This window comes from Platalea leucorodia (genome assembly GCF_965183815.1).
Source record: "Platalea leucorodia genome assembly, chromosome: 5".
In the NCBI taxonomy this organism is placed as follows: domain Eukaryota; kingdom Metazoa; phylum Chordata; class Aves; order Pelecaniformes; family Threskiornithidae; genus Platalea; species Platalea leucorodia.
Genome location: NC_138827.1, coordinates 63,710,342 through 63,726,605, shown reverse-complemented (window position 1 = coordinate 63,726,605; position 16,264 = coordinate 63,710,342). Strand labels below are relative to the sequence as shown.

The window sequence follows — 16,264 nt, the reverse complement described above, 5'->3', positions numbered from 1 at the left end:
TCAGGCTGACAGGCCTGTAGTTCCCTGGATCCTCCTTCTGACCCTTCTTGTAGATGGGCGATTTTATAAAAAATAATAAGTTATGTTATACTTTCATCCTTTTTTGTGAATTACCACAATCCCAAGAACACTTAACTATGCTAGTATGATGGCATGGTATCACAGATGAAGAATTTCCAATGGACTATTCAACTAAAAGGACTCTACAAGTCAAAACTCAAAACTCTTTTCCTAGCATTTCCTACAGCAAACTGCAACAAGGCTGACTGGGGTAAATCTGCTTTTCAACAGCCAGCCATACCTTGCAGCTGTCTAGGAAAGAAAGTGAAAAAGGCTCTAAGTGACACTGCCAGGGAAACTTCAGGCAAAGGAAGCACAATTAAAAAACCTGGAACCCAATGGCACTATCTGTGTGCCAAAGTTAGTGCTAGGGACGTATTCACAGCAGCTCTATGGATGTGCCATACAAAGAGCGAGCTTGCTTTCAGATCTGAACCACAGTCAATTTGCACCCTGATTATAAAGCAGTAACCCCATCTGCGCTGCAGAGAGTTTTGACAGCTAGCACCTATTTTGCATCTTACTGCAAAGCTCAGTAGTGAAGTGGTTGGCATTTAATAAAAAGCAGGAAAAAGTATCCATAGCTGTTACACCATCACTCTCTCTAACCAACACACATTACCTATTTGGGATGACTTTTATAAAACAGAAGTAGAGTTACATATAATTAATCCATCCTATCTATTCCTTGTTGTATGCATTTGCATTTTCAATTTTAAAAAGTTGTTTTTAGAGACCTACCCTACCATGATATGACATCTTACTGGGATCAAAGAATATGCTGTGCCTCCGAGAGGTGCACCGTGAATCCCAAAACGACACCAAGTTGCCAGTTCTTTGGTCATCCTCAGCAGACTTCTGTGCCAGTGAAATGCCAAAGCCACAGCAAGCTGTTGCACATCACCGAAAGCCTTACAGGAGTGTTTCCTGAGAGGAGGTTTTGGAAGTAGATAAAGACGGCATGTTTAGATTGTGCTGTGACTATGTAGAAAAGGAGAAAACAGGTATCAGTCACCAGCTATGGGCAGGCCAATATGAATTTGAAAGTGACCTGGAATTTGTCTTGTTTATACAGGCAGGGGAGTGAGACAGACAGCTCTGTACATTAATGCATCTTTCAGGACTGGGCTACCTAAGGATATTACATGATAAGAAAATGCTCTCTCCTTATGACACTTTTTATGTCCAGGTGGAGCACTGAGTGCCACTCACTTTTTCAGCACCAGCTCAACTGCAGACCAGAGGGCTGATCTGCAAGTTTTAGTTGAGCTAGAAACTTTTATATGGTGACACAACATGGTTTAAGATACTTTCTGGAGCTCTAGGACACTTTGAGAGCTTGCCAAGCTGTCACATAAACATCGACATCAATAACCTTTAGTAGTCTAGAGTTTCACTCGGATCTATGTTCTCATCTGAATGACAGCACTGTCAAGAACGTAAATTGTGCTCTCACCTGATAGATTAGTCGCAGAGGGACCAGAAGCATCTCCCTGCTCTGCTTAAAATCAGACAGGACACAGCATTCAGATCCTCAGAAAAGACCTAGCACTGGAAGATGTTTCCCATCCTTTACTCAGCTAAAGAAAAAAATTCCCCAGTCCTCCCACTCCTCCCTGCTGTCCACAACTTCAAGCAGGAAAAATGTTTAATATTCCAATTTGGATCTGACAACATTCCTGTCTAATAAACACAGTCTGACTTTTGAAACAACCAATGACTTGAAAACAGAAATCTACCAGAGTTCATTCTGAAAATGACAAAACAGGTATTTCAATCACTAACATATTTTTAAAACATCTTCTAGCTGAGGAATTCACTGGAATTTCTCTCCCACTGAAAAACTTCAACAGAAACTCTTCCTTTTAGTTCCAACAAGTTAATATATTTTACCAAGAAATATTTTTTCATTATTTTGCCAAGAAAACATTTCACCAAGGAAACTCACTTTCTTTCCCCATTTCAAACACCATTTCTTTCGAAACCTCCTCAAAACACTTTCATTACTAAAATAACTTCTCAGAGGACTTGTATTTTTAGCAAGCAACTCTAGCCACCGACCTAAACCAACAATACTTCATTTAAAAAAAAACCAACAATTTGCTTGGCTTCAGAAAGCAGATAAAGAGCTAAATTCTGCTTTTATATGCATATACAAATCATCCCACTGAACTCCACCAAAGGGCACTGCCTAGCCAGCATAAGCATCCTCTCAACACTGGAGAACATTTCCAAATAGACTCAGTAAATTGAAGCCTGGGGAACTGCCTGTAGCTACTCCCTGTTCCACATGGCCCTGCTTTATTTAAGTCTTGCATTTCCATCAGATAAACTGTTATTTGACTGTACTTTAGCCATTTCCTACCTTTGCTTTGATACTGCTCCATATCACAGGATTTACCTAAGTAAGTCGATCAATGAATGCCTTTGAATCTAGTATTGAGCAAACGCAACACAGCTGCAATTTGTCAACATAGCTCAAAAATCTACATAACTCTATTTTCTTAAACGTTTTTATATCATTTGTCATGCAAAGCATTAAGATAAAAACGGGCCCTGGTCCATCTCAAACCTATTTAATTGTACTTTGTACAATGCATATTTTGTCTATGCAATTAAAAACCCGATATTCTATGTAAAGCAGAAACCTTCAGGATACAATTGCAATCACCTCATAAGTAACTAAGAGGTAAGAATACCCATTCTCTCTCTTCTGTTGCTAATACACAATTTGCCTTAAATCAAGAGTCATCCAGCCTCCTTAAAATACCTGACTTGGGGGCAAGCACTGACTGATAACAAGAGATGTTTGAAAAGAACATTTTAGACACATTCTCAGTCAGTAATTAGATAAAACAGCTTTGTCTGAAAACAAAGCTCGTATAGCATCTGCTTTTCTAAGTAAATGTTCCAAGCCAATTTAAAACCAGAACATAATTAAAAATAAAAATTAATAAAAAAATAAATACTTTGCTCAGAGGTTATGAGATCTGTGTTGCAATTAACAGAGTCCCATCTATAAATGGGTATAATAATAATCATTCTTCTACCCTTTATCTGTTGTGTCTACCTTGATTGAAAGCCTTTCAGGGCAGGGACAAGCTCACTTCGTTTTCACAGCACAAAGGCTTTCTAATCTTAATAGGCCCAAAAGATGCCATATATTACAATGAGAAGCAACACCAAAGTTAACATGGAAAATCTTGCTCTGCAAAATCTTGTTTATTTTTGGAACTACGCTTTCAGTGTTGAAGAACCAAGCATTTCAAACCAGCAATAACTGCTGCGTGGACTGCCAGCAACATTGTGGCGTCGACTCCATCTCTGTTTGTCCCAGTTACTGCACTGAAGTCGAAAAGGTATTGGCAGAATATTACAAAGATTATCAGCAAGCCAGTCATGTACCAGATTTCCCTGCCTTATTTCTTCCATTACAGCTATGTGACAAGCAGCGATAGGGACAGTTGACTATCACTTGTAAATAATATGTAGAATATTAATACAAACAGATGTTAATTATATAATTTTTATAAGTCTGTGACAGTTGCTGATGTATCAGAGGTGTCTGGATCAGCACCGAGGCATGGAATACACTTAATTTTTGAAGGGTTATCTGCAACAAAGCACTAAGGGAGAAGCATTCCAAACTACAGTCTCTTAGAAGACTTGAAGATAAAATGTATTTTGACAGTGATACTTCAATTTCAGCTCCTATAAGCCTGTGCTTCTGTTAAATTTCTATTAAAAATGGACACAGTGTAAGTATTTGTATGTATAAAACAGGCTTGGATTTTTTTTTCCTCAAAACAACACAAAAAAACTTGTTCTCCCTTCACTTGAAGTTGACTTGGCACTTTGGCAGTATAAAAACAAGTGACAAGCATAATGCATTGATCCTCCAGGGCCCTTTGCCCTTGCTTACTTTCTGCATTGTTGCTGATCTGTGAGTTGCAGCACGTGCTGGAGCTCACACACAGCCCCGTCAGCCTGCTTTCATGAAAAATCTGATATGGAATAGCCTACCCATCTGGCACTGAACTAAATCACAGACAAGTGTACTTCAAAAACGATTAGCCAGCATATACATACAGTTTTACAGCCAGCTCCTCTGACTTAAATATCAAGACATTTCTTCTTCAGTCTTTCCCTCAAACCTCATTAGATTCACCGTTAACCTCAAACTAGTGATGGCTTGTTTGGGATGCATTACAGTTAAGCCTGTGGAAACAGTACCTCTTTTTTATTAACAGAGGTCCCATAAAAACCTGCATTTTTTATCAGCGTGGCAACATTCTGGCATACACATTGCCCTTTAGGAACTTAAACATTAACGTGTGCCTATTTTATATTGCTAATGTGAGCTGGAGGCACAAAGAAAAAATGCAAAGCAATAGCAAGTTTCTTAAATACAGGCTTTCAGTTTCTTTTCATGGTAAGTCAGCACTAGTTGCCCAGTTCTCAGTGCCAAAGTCTGCTTTAAAACTGAATACCTGTGTCAGCTTCTTCTCAGGACGTATCAAGCACTATTCAATAATCTTATCTTCCATTTTACCACGTTTTGTCAGTTTTACTTCTGCGCTTTGCATCCGAATGTCAGAAAGGCTCTGCAAAGAATTCCAGTGTTCCCAGTCACTTTGCTGCTGTTTAAAGAAGGCTGCTTCTCATGTGTGTAATTACAAGCCTATCAGCTATAGCCTGCCACTCCAGCAAGATCTGTTCCTACACAGGTAACATCTTCCCCTGTGCCTTAAATCACACCATCCACTGGTTATGCAGATGAAAAGACTAGCACCTGCAGGCACTATCACGTTGGGAGATAAGTCCTCAAAATTCATGGCCTTACAGTATCCAGCAGAAATTTTTACTGAAGTGCGTAAGATTGCTCTCCTAAAAGCCCACATCCAGATACAAAGTACGTAAGTCCTGGGAAAATATGAAGCTGGAGGAGAGCATTCTGGCTCGGGTCCAGATCTAACATATAGTAAAGGGTGGCAACATACAGCGCAATGTCAAGAACTAGAGCCTTACGGTACTGTAAGCAACAGAAAACTCATCAAGGAAATACAAATCCCAAGAGCTTCTTATTAAGTCTCCTAATTAAACTATTGTGTACCACTTTTCATACCCATAGCACCACTTCTCTGCCTTTTTAATTTTTTTTAATATTCCCATCCTTTGCCTGTTCAATTTCTAAACACTTTTTCAAAAAAGCTCTCTCCTACTGTGTCCTGATAAAACAGTGGCAACTATGGGATCCTGACCTTCGTAACAATAACATACACAGCTAAGCAAATAACTGACTCCATGTTTCAGTAACCAAGCTCAAACATATGCTCCAAAGCAACAAGTATCAACCATGTTATTGGTGTACCTCATACCTTTACAAAGAAATCATAATACAAGACATCAGTTCAAAATGTTTCCTTCACACATACACTGTTCACAGCTAAAACTACTTCTTGAATTTGATTAGAATTTTTAATAGTTTCAATTAATCCACAGTTATGTTTCCCAATGAATAAACTAACACTCCTTCCTGATCTTCTCCCCACTCACAGATTTACCCAACATTATGCAGGGTGTCCAAATCATAATGCAACACAAATTTTAAATACGGAGTTCTGCCATTGCCATCAACAAGAAGTTTCTGAATATACTTCCTAACTCATTTAGGAGTAACTAGTAACATCAGTCACTCACTAAAGCATGTGATTCTCCCTTAAACCCGTAGCAGACTTCTTGGAAGGACAACTCCAGAGGTGAAGTCCGGGCCCTGCTGAATTCACTGGCAAGTCCACAGCTCCCGTTGATTTCAACAGGGCTCAGATTTCCCCCATCACCAGCAGCAGGCAAACTCTCTTTCCCTTACTGTATTTTCCAGTTAGAATGTTATGCCAACAGAAGTGTTTCCAAACGGTCTGGCTTGTCTGTCTGTGCTTGTACTTCATCCTTTCTCTGTATATACCTTCCCCGTATAGCCACATGCTCTTGCATATGGAAAATTAACACCCCCCTGCACATACACACACATCTTACCCTCACATACTATGGAAGGAAAAATTACTGGAGTAAGTAGACATTTAAAGAGAAAATTATTACTTAAGATGGAAATAACAGAAATGTGGCCTTATAACAGTTAATCTTCAGATGACTAAAAGCAGTTAACCTTCAGTAGTGATCAGATTTCCAGCTTCTGTAGAGGCTGATCACTCTTGGGGCTTGTGCATGGTATGCAGAGTTCTCAAGGACAGCTTGATTTCTGGCACCTCTGGACAAGTTGGAAATTGTAATTGCAATCACAGCGAGCTTCTGTGCCTGGAACTGACAGGCAAACAGTTCCCCCCAAAGTGGCTACGCTTACAGTGTGCATCAGTGGGAGGAAAAGGGGAGACTGCAGAAAAAGGAGTCTACAATCAGGTGAGTTAGGTCACCCCTTGCCCCCCCAGCAACTTAACATGATGGAGTGAAAACCTGTTTGAATCGCAGCTGAAGCACACTGCCAGGCAGTGCAGCAACACTGCTGTTCATTATCAGCTATTCTTACAGAGACCCCGCCTGCCAGTTGGAAAGGAAGATGTTTACATAAATGACAGCAGACAAGGATAAGGAAAAATGTCTCACTGCTGCCATAAAGGATTTCATTTGATCCTAAAGCTGCCCTTTAAACTGAGGTTCAAGATTAATTTGGTTGTATTTCCCAAGCAGCCATGCAGTCAGTGGAATGACTGGGAGGTGCCTGGATATACTATCCAACTAGTTAGTAGTAATGTCTTTTCAGACTTTCAGAAGCACCTACATGAGCCGTTGAAGACCTGGGTCAAACACTTGGCTAGGTAGCATGAGTTGTATACAAGGAATTAAAAATAATTTGAGGGACAGACAAAAATATTTCTCTAGTCACCTACATAGTTGTATAAGGCAGGATCTTACAAGGAGACTTCAGTGTAAATGCATCTGTGTCAACTGAGAAACTGTACATCACAGAGTGTGTTCATAGCGAGCCCCAAGGGCTCTATGAAAGCCACCGTGGGCCAGGAAGGGAACCCAAAAGCTTCAGCTTAGAACCTTCCTATGTCTAATGCCAATGGTGGAAATCAAGAAAAGGTAAGTCTTCTCTCACCTTGCCCACCTGACTAGCTAGCTATATCGCTGGTGTACTTTCCACAATGGCATACAGACATAGCTGAAGAAACAAAGAAAGCATCTATACCTATCCAGATCTCTGCAGGTATTCAGCTGAACAGGAGATAAAATTCTCTTTTGCTAGTCAGCTACATGATTTTTCTCCTCTTGAAACCTCTGAATCAAAGGTAAGTTTGATACGTCTTGAGGACTTGTCTTATAATAAAGACAGGCTTACAATTTAGGAAAAGCTGTTTCTCTTTCTTTTTGCAGTACAAGACAACTGACTGCTTTATTAATTTAGTTAATTAGGCCAGACATAAATAAAAGATGTGGGTATCAGCCCCCTATACGCAGCTTTAATTTGTTTGCTGCATGCCTGGTGGAGGTCATTGTCACTTATTACCTTTACACTTCGCTTGACAAATGCTCTCCTGCACGCTGAACGCTGCTCCTAGAGACAGCAGGGAACTACAGTTAAGTCCAGGCGAAGTCAAGAAGCCCCCTAGATCTTAATTATAAAACCATAAAAGAAACCAACTGCCTCTGAAGCTCTCTTACCAGGAAACAAATGAGAATGGGAAATTTATTTCCAACCATAAATCCCAAACCTTTCAGTTTAATTTTTCCCAAGTTAACTTTCTCACCTAGCTAAGCAGCACTGCCTTCTATTATTAGCTTCTGGCCCAATATCAGCTGACCATCATCAGTCAAACTGTCTTCATCTCAATGAGCTCAGGGACTCCCAAGGAACTCTGTGTATGCAGACTTGTGCTTGCAGCCTCTAATTATTTTCTAACAGATAATGGAGCATTTGAATTCAGAGAGGATAGATTAAACTTGTAAGTGGATCAAAACCCTGGACAGAATCACAGCTCACAGGATTACTTCCGGGAAACACCAAGCTTAGAGGGCTAGAGAGGAAAGGCCCTCACCAATTGTCTGTTTCCCCATGACATGTTACTTTAAAGGTATTTTTTTTAGCATCAGAGATGGTTTGCTATGCTTTCCAACTGCAGCATGACTTTGGAATGTATTACATTATCAGCCGAGCATCTGGTTTGATGTTAAACCATCTGATCAGGCAATGGCTACTTGACTTATCAGACAATCATAACAGCCAAATAATTTGAGGTTGAGGAGGGGAAATAGTTTTCACAAGTGAAATTATAAGTCCCTGTTCTACTATCAAGTAGCCTCTTAGCTGCGTATTTGCCTTTTTTCCTCACAACAAGCCTCTCTTCCCTCCCTAAAACTCTGGACCCTCATATATTCTGCTACCAGCCTTCGGGTGAGGAGCAGGATATCCTTCCTTCCTGATAACCCCTGCGTCCGCTGGTGACTCCCCTCGCAGACACGCTTGCAGGCAGTCCAGTAGCAAGAATGTCTGCACTCTGAATTCAAATTCCAGCGCCCTTCTGGGGACGATGAAGTGTAACCAGCCAAGCAGGGAGGAGAAACTAAGCCCCACAACTTAAGCACCTAACTGTTTCAACACCTGAGGGGAAAACTCTTTAGACTGTGAAATTATTCCAGAGATAATACATATTCAGAAATACGTGGAAAAAAGGTAAACCTACGTTTTACAAAACAGTAGCAACAACCTCTGCAGGGTGAAAACAAATCCATAGAAGCCTACATGCACATTCTGCTGCTGCCCTGGAGAAGGCGGTATGGGTTACTTAGTAGACTTCAGCTTGCACTGTCGTAACAGACTACTGCAGTGATAAAAACTATGTAAGAAAGCAGGGAGCAGAGTAAAAGAAAAAGAGCTAGCTGGGAATGTGTGGAGAAAGCCCAGAAAACAGACTCTGCTGCAACTTAGAAACATTCTAAATAGGGGATGTACTTTTTGATGATGGCCAATTCATCATCCCCTGATGGGAGAAGGGTAGGAGGTGTTTGGCCATAGCAGGTGCTAACCATCATACATTATATCATTATAGTCATTACAGATCCATTAGTGGGTGTTCAAGGTGCTGAAATGACAGCCCAGTAGCCAAATTGTTGTTCTTTACTCTTTTAGCATAACATTTAGCAGAATTTCAGGAGCTCACAGAGCAGTTTTAGACTTACATTCTGTCAACATTAGAAGTTTTAACTAGAGCCTATGGACAATGCCACTAACATCTACACCATCTATTTCCGTAGACGCTGAAGTGTCCCAAGTACTCTCTCTGTACACAATTCGCTGTTTACAAGAGGCTTTACATTTTCCAGAGCCTCTCTAAAAGGAATGCTAAGTTTTACTTGCAAGTACAAGGACGTACACAATCGAGTAAGAAGTAAGTGCTGACAAAAGCACACCTGTACTTGACAAGTACAAAAAAATGAAAGTCAAGGGTGTGACTCATATAATGACACCTTCTTCCCACTAACCTCCTCTTCCCATTCATAACCAACAGGTAGGACAGTTATTTAAGGAAGAGTTAACCTCTACTATGTTCGTAATGGCACTTAGCCATCTATATACCTTTAAAAAATCTGATACAACTGCTTTTAACCAACAAGTATTCATAATACTCTTTTTACTGAAATCACAACTGATGCATTTTGCTTTCATATGTACACTTAAATTTTCCTCATAAAATAACACCAGTAAACACTATCAAATTTTATCAGGATAGTTATACTGACCAAAGGCTTGGAGTGAGAATGAGTAACATACATTTTTCGCTTACTCTTCAATGAAAGATATTTAAGTTATCTCCTCACAATAGCTTAAAATTTTAAAAAGTTTAAAACTCTGTCCTTTTTGGGACAAAGAAGAGCAGTCACATTAAAACCATAAACAATGCCTAGGTCATTCTCTTTAAAAATGTGGCTTATTTCAGGAAATAAATGACTGGGTTAGGAGGTGAGGATGGCAGGAACATCTGTATGATTGCATGAGCAATTATTTCAAAAGAATGAAATTAAATCTTCTTCATCAATGCAGTCCAGCAAATGACGTTACAGACCACTGCACATATATCAAATGCAGCATTGATACAAAACATCTTATTTCTCCTTACTGTCACCTGTATCAACTAACGATGAAGTCCAATTCTTTTTTATTATGATTAAAAATAACCTCTAGGTTATTATTAACCTCTAGGACTAAAAATAACCTTCGCTTTTCTCTCACCTTGTTACCACTGGGTCAGAGACTCACGAGAAACTGTTATTTTAAAGAGAAGCCTTTCCTAATGTGGCTGTACCTTACAGAGTTAAAATCTCTAGAGTTTCCAAAAAACCTTCATAATTTCGGAGCCATTTATCAGACGTTACGATGCATACACTGGAGGGAAATGTGGTCCAGTGAATTAAGTCAGCTGATCAAGCTGAGCTATGAAACCTCAGACAAGTAACTTTGTCTTTTAACAAGGACCTTATGTTTTCTTTATAGAGTGCTTCAAGGTTAATCAATATCAAAGAAGGAGATAGTACTATTATTTCTCTATCAGATAAAGGGTCAGATCATCGGCTGGTGCAAGTTGCTCAGTTCCACTGACTTTCATACAGTGATAACAATTCCCTCATCTTAAGGCTGGAATCTACATCACTGACCGCCGGCATCAGACATGGAACGCAGGTCGCATTCAGCGGCCTTGCACTCCCTGCACGTTCACTTCCAAAGGGTGCTGAAAAGCAGCTCTCCTCTTTCTGGAGCTCTACTATTAACAATACTCTTGACCGTTATTTTGTCCATTAAGCAAACATCTAATACTCTTTATCCCTTTAGTGCAATTCATTCCTTTTGAACAGGGCCAAAATGGCCCTTTTTTTTTTTTATTTTTGCCCAATGATTATTGAATGTCATCAACATAAATGTGCAGTGCTCTGTAAAAAGCACAGGAAATCCCTTCATCTATACAGCCTTCCTTCAATTGCCTAAGAACTCACATGTGATAATTTGCCTGAAACAGCTAAATCCATAACTGTACTTTTCTATTCATTTCATGGAAGAATAGACTATATAATGGGAGTACATTCTCCTTGTGGTTTACAGTCTCATTAATGCTAACCAAATTAAGCCTATACACTGAACAGATCTTTAAGGCTTAAAAGTCCTATGTCATTTTCAAGTTCACAAGAGGGATTTACAAAAAAGTGCAAATTTCTATGACTTGTCAAAAAATTGTCACTGAATAGGACATACACATTCACAGTGTCAATGAGGCTTGATCTTGACACGGAGCTAAAAGCTGAGTGCATAGTCTCTGTGAACATAGAACATTAATGAAAATTATGATCTTGACCTCTTATTAACAGTATTTCAGATTAATAAAGCAAAAGGGCTTTTAAAATCCAGTGGACTTGAATTTTCTTTCCCCTCCCTGTTATGCTTTGCTGCTGCTGCCAGCTCCCAGACTCTCAGTGCTTAGTTCTCTGGAACACTGAAGTAGAAGAGAGCAGGTTAAATTTCTGTTCCTGCGAGTTCTGCACCAGTGGAGACTTGCATATATGGTAAGATGCTCCCCTGCAACTCCTTCTTTCTCTTGTCTCTAGCTTCTCTGCCATGGAAAGATAAAATATCTGCCACATGGGACATAAGAGTTTCAGCCTTCCACTGATGGGAAGACCATTTATAAGAAAACTCCAGGCATCCTAGGGTCCATGGTATTTGCACAGTGAAAACCCCAGCCCTTCATTACCATGGCACTGACATTACCCTGCTAGCGCAGGTACTTATGGTGCTGGAATGTAATGATCTACATGCAATAAACTAAACGGCAGAGCATTACCTTATACAGATCTGCCTAGCTCTACAGCTTCAGAGAAGCAGTACTGACCTACTCGCAGCTGAGGTGTAACCTTGTTTGATTTTTTTTTTTGGTTGGTTGGTTTTGTTTGTTTGTTTGAACATTGCTGCAATAGAGAATGCTACAGATATGCATTAACACTGAGACAGCTTGTCAAAGACTAAGGGAAGGAGGGAAATGGCCTACACACAAAATCTCAGCAGCCGAATTTTTCTAGGGACATACTGTAGCACTCGCTGAACATCAGCACAGTATCAGTGTTGTGTACAAGCCTTCTTCTACTATTTAAATATAAGGAAAGAAAACTGGCAGAAATTCCTCTTTACAATCTCAGTGGACTACAGAAAGACGCCCCCCTCCCGAGACTCAGAGACACTGATCATCTCTTACTTACATCCATAAACTCCACATTGGCTTTTGGACCAGTGGTCTCATTAAGGATCTTAATGGCCACAGGAATCTTTACAGTTTCTCCCTCGGGGACCCAAATGCCCTAGAAAGATTAAAAAAATTAAAGTGACATAAGACAACAATCATAGAAACTTCATTGAGAGTTACAATTCTTTTTGATGCATTTTGTCACATTATGCAGTTCAGTTACAAAGCTCAGAACTGAGAATACACAAAGTTATAAAATAATAAAAATTCCACAAAACTACTTCTTAATGGATATCTGAGAATTAAGAGCTGAGATGGCTAAAAAGTAAACTTTAAATTTAAAATTCACAAACTGTGTGTCTTTTGGGCTACTCTTCCATCCTTCTTGACTATCGCTGTATTCTTGGCAACCTCATGGTACCCATCTCTATCAGTTTGTCTGAAGTATATTCAAACTGATTATTCAAAAATTTATTCCCACGACCTTGTAGCTGTAGTGACCTGGTCTGTACTTCCTCCATTTCCTCCCCAGTTTGAAGACAGATGTAGTCCTCTACTGCTCTGATCAACCGTCTTGATTTGGGAGGTTTGCACTGCTCCCAAAGGGTTGCATGATTGGTTTGATTTGCTCATTAAGCCCTACTTCATGCCTCTGAGATTTGGACATGACCAACAGATCTTAAAAAAAACCTTTAACTGAAATATTTTTTCCCTTCTGGGTTCTGCTCTTACATCATGGTCATTAAAGGGTGCATTGACATAATTCATCTTTTTCTATTTAGATGGAAGAAACAAAAAGTATTATGGTTTAGCTAATGACAATATTGTTTTACAAGGTATGATTACTATTACAAGACCCATGTGACACTTGCAAAATGAGAGACAAAGTTTCTCATCTACCTTTTCAACGTATACTGTAAAGCCATTATGTAAGAACAGAATGACAAACTTTGATACCGCGTTTTAACATCAAGACAGCCCAGCTTGTGTAGTCCTCTTGCGTGCAAGGATGCTGGTGGCTGACACCCCTTTCCTCACCAAGAAATAATATCTGCATGTCTGATTAAAACTGAAGTTAACGTTTGAGCCTGAAGATGTGCGCTTCCCACACAATTCCACTAGCCTATGAGCTTCCCAGACATGTAGGGCTCATGAACCCATCCACGGTATGGGATGCTTTGCTGCAATGCAAACTTCACTGTTTAAAAGTTAAATGAGGGAACTCACTGCTCCGTATTGAAGACTCTTACCTTGTATACAGTTCCAAAGGCTCCAGAGCCAAGAACCTTGACTCTTTTCAGCTCAGTTTCCTTCAGGATACGAAGCTGTGCTTGGTTGGGTGCTGTGCCGCTTGGAGTCAAGGGTTCCACAAGCTATGAAGGAAAATCTAACAGTCTTAAATATTTGAAAATGTGAAGACCCATCAGAAGTTTATACTGGAAACAACCAATCCAACTAAATACTGGAATAAGACAGTGGTAGGGTCTATTGACCACTGACCTGCCAACTCGTGGAGGGATTTCTCGCCTTCAAAAGCAGACGAGCAATGCTAAGAAACCAAGAGATCTAATAAAGAAAATCCTCACTCAACATGTACTAATTTCCACCAGGAGCTGCATGATGGAATTATGAACTAGAAATTGAATCGGTGTCACAATAACACACCCAAGGACTTTTGCTAATGGAGGCAGTATAAATATTTTCTACATGACAGAAATACAGCATTTATTATCAGTGCACCACATTCTATTTTTGCCCATTTTAGTGCCTTTTAAGTTGGCCATATTTCTTTTTAATGGCCCTGACTTAATGGCTCATCACGTTCTTATTCTGTTTTGGGGAATGGATTATTTTTCTGAACTTCCGTTATACCACACAGGAGGACAGCTTTAAGGAGAAAACATCTTATAGCAGACCGCTAATTTACAACAACCATCAATTTACTGCAAAAAAGGCACAGTTAAATAATTTGCTCAAGATGTCCCAAGAAACTTTGTAAATGAGCCACAATGGCACACTCGGTTAAAAATGCTCTCAGATCTCAACATTGTACCGTCTCTGCCAGAAAAAACAATGCTTCTTTAAAAATAAATTTAAAATACATGAAAAGGACAATACTCTAAACAATGAAAAATAGTCTGTTCCTTTACAGGATGAGGAAAATAATTCAGGGCTACTCCTACTCAGATTGGTTTGAAAGCACTGCAGTATTTCAAAGTTGTCTGTTTACAAGGCTAAATGCACAATGCTCTGCAGTTTGATAACTACTTCTATGGCTCTTTGAGCATCATGAACTACTTAATTAGTTGACCAGACTACTTTGGTTCAGGTAAAAAGTACCAGTATCTGGAAATTATTGGAGTAAAAAACCATAACAAAACCAAACAGCAACAAGCCAGGCTATCACAGAAATAATTTGTGAGCTGTACTTTTTTTAGAGTTATTTCTCTTTCCTCCTTCCCACTTTAGATGTCCAGTACTCATGTGGTGAAAGAAAGAAGGTTTACTGTAAAAAAGAAAAGTGGACAGACTGGCGGTACACTTCTGTATTTTCAGTTTGTGAAGGGTGAAAACAGCTTCTGTGCCACAGTCCACCAGCACAGGTATGGCAGGGAGAAGTGTTGTGAGTATCTAAAAAAAAAAATGCTTGTAGAGTTACTGAGAATGATCTACAGAAAGAATAGGTCTGTTACAGCCTCCAGCTAAAAATAGAGACTTTAGCTGAAGCTACAGTCGCTTGTGTGTTTATCTCGGGATGCTGTATCTGCAGTATCTAAGCCAAGACAACAGCTGCCCCACATGTTCAGTAGGAGACCTTGGTCCCTCAGGAACTGCTGTCAGCCAAAGCTTCTATCTGACCAAAGGGAGAATGAGAGCTGGACTTCAAAGTCAATACTTCTCAAATCCACTGAAAACTACCTGCTTAAAATCATTTACGCTTAAGTAGGGGCTGATACAATGGCAAGATTTATGTATCTAAAGGCACTGAGTATTGTTAAGCTTTCTATACAACTGAACAGTATTTAAGAAGCAACACAAATTCTAGCCAAGCATAAAGATACTTAGGCAAACAGATTGGGGATGCATGTATCATTTGCTCCCAGGCTCTGCAGTGGAGACGAGTGGGAGCGGGACCGTTGGAACAGAACACAAAATAGCATTGTCAAACAATCACTAGCTAACAATATTTCCAAGCTTTATTATCTTACAAGGGGGACCTTAATTTAAAAATATCATCACTTGCAAAGTGTGTCAAGCACAGGACTGAGGAGATAATAGTAATCACCTTTGCTGTAGCTGACAGGCAAAGATTTAATGTTATGTTTAAATATACTTCCTAGATTGACAGGCAAAGATTTAATGTTATGTTTAAATATACTTCCTAGATTGCCCCCTCCGCTGCCTGGAATTTCAAAGAGCAGGACGGAGTGGGCACAGCACTCTGTCCTATAGCTCCACTACATATTTTTGCCAGTAGAACTGTGATCCTCATTTGGTTAAGCTCTAGGAAGTATCTTGGCTTAATAAAATACATCATTATTACTGATCACGACTACAGACTTTGACAAAATCTGGACCACAAAGGCAATACAGGCACTGGGGACAACAGTAAGTGACAATCTCTGCATTTAAGCATTCCTGACGAGCTTAAGTTTGCATCAGAGCTTGCTGAACTTACTTCAGTCTTAAAAGTTGACCTCAGCATGCACTGGATGAAAACCTGCAATATTTAAGCATGAGAGCTGCTAAATGTACTGATGAACTGGGATAGAAGTTCAGTTGAGAGCAGGATGGGAGTTCAAAAATCTGGTGGAACATGACTTTGTGATCACGTGGATCTTTTTTGGTCTTGAAAAGCCAGGAATCTATACTGTACAGAAAACTAGTATCTTGAAACAGCTTCACTGATTCCATTAGTTCAGTCCTGCAGAAGTTAGCAAAAGGATTTCTACAGACCT

The 16,264-nt window shown here is 39.7% G+C and overlaps 1 protein-coding gene across 1 annotated transcript in view; it reads right to left on the bottom strand.

The window, feature by feature from the left end:
- ERBB4 (erb-b2 receptor tyrosine kinase 4) overlaps nucleotides 1-16,264 on the bottom strand; it is a gene marked incomplete at both ends in the record, with an annotated part of 639,842 nt that overhangs the window by 111,367 nt on the left and 512,211 nt on the right. The window contains 2 exons of the mRNA XM_082312566.1: nucleotides 12,322-12,420; nucleotides 13,556-13,678. Of these exons, the coding sequence (XP_082168692.1) occupies nucleotides 12,322-12,420; nucleotides 13,556-13,678 (222 nt within the window). The remainder of the gene's footprint in view (nucleotides 1-12,321; nucleotides 12,421-13,555; nucleotides 13,679-16,264) is intronic.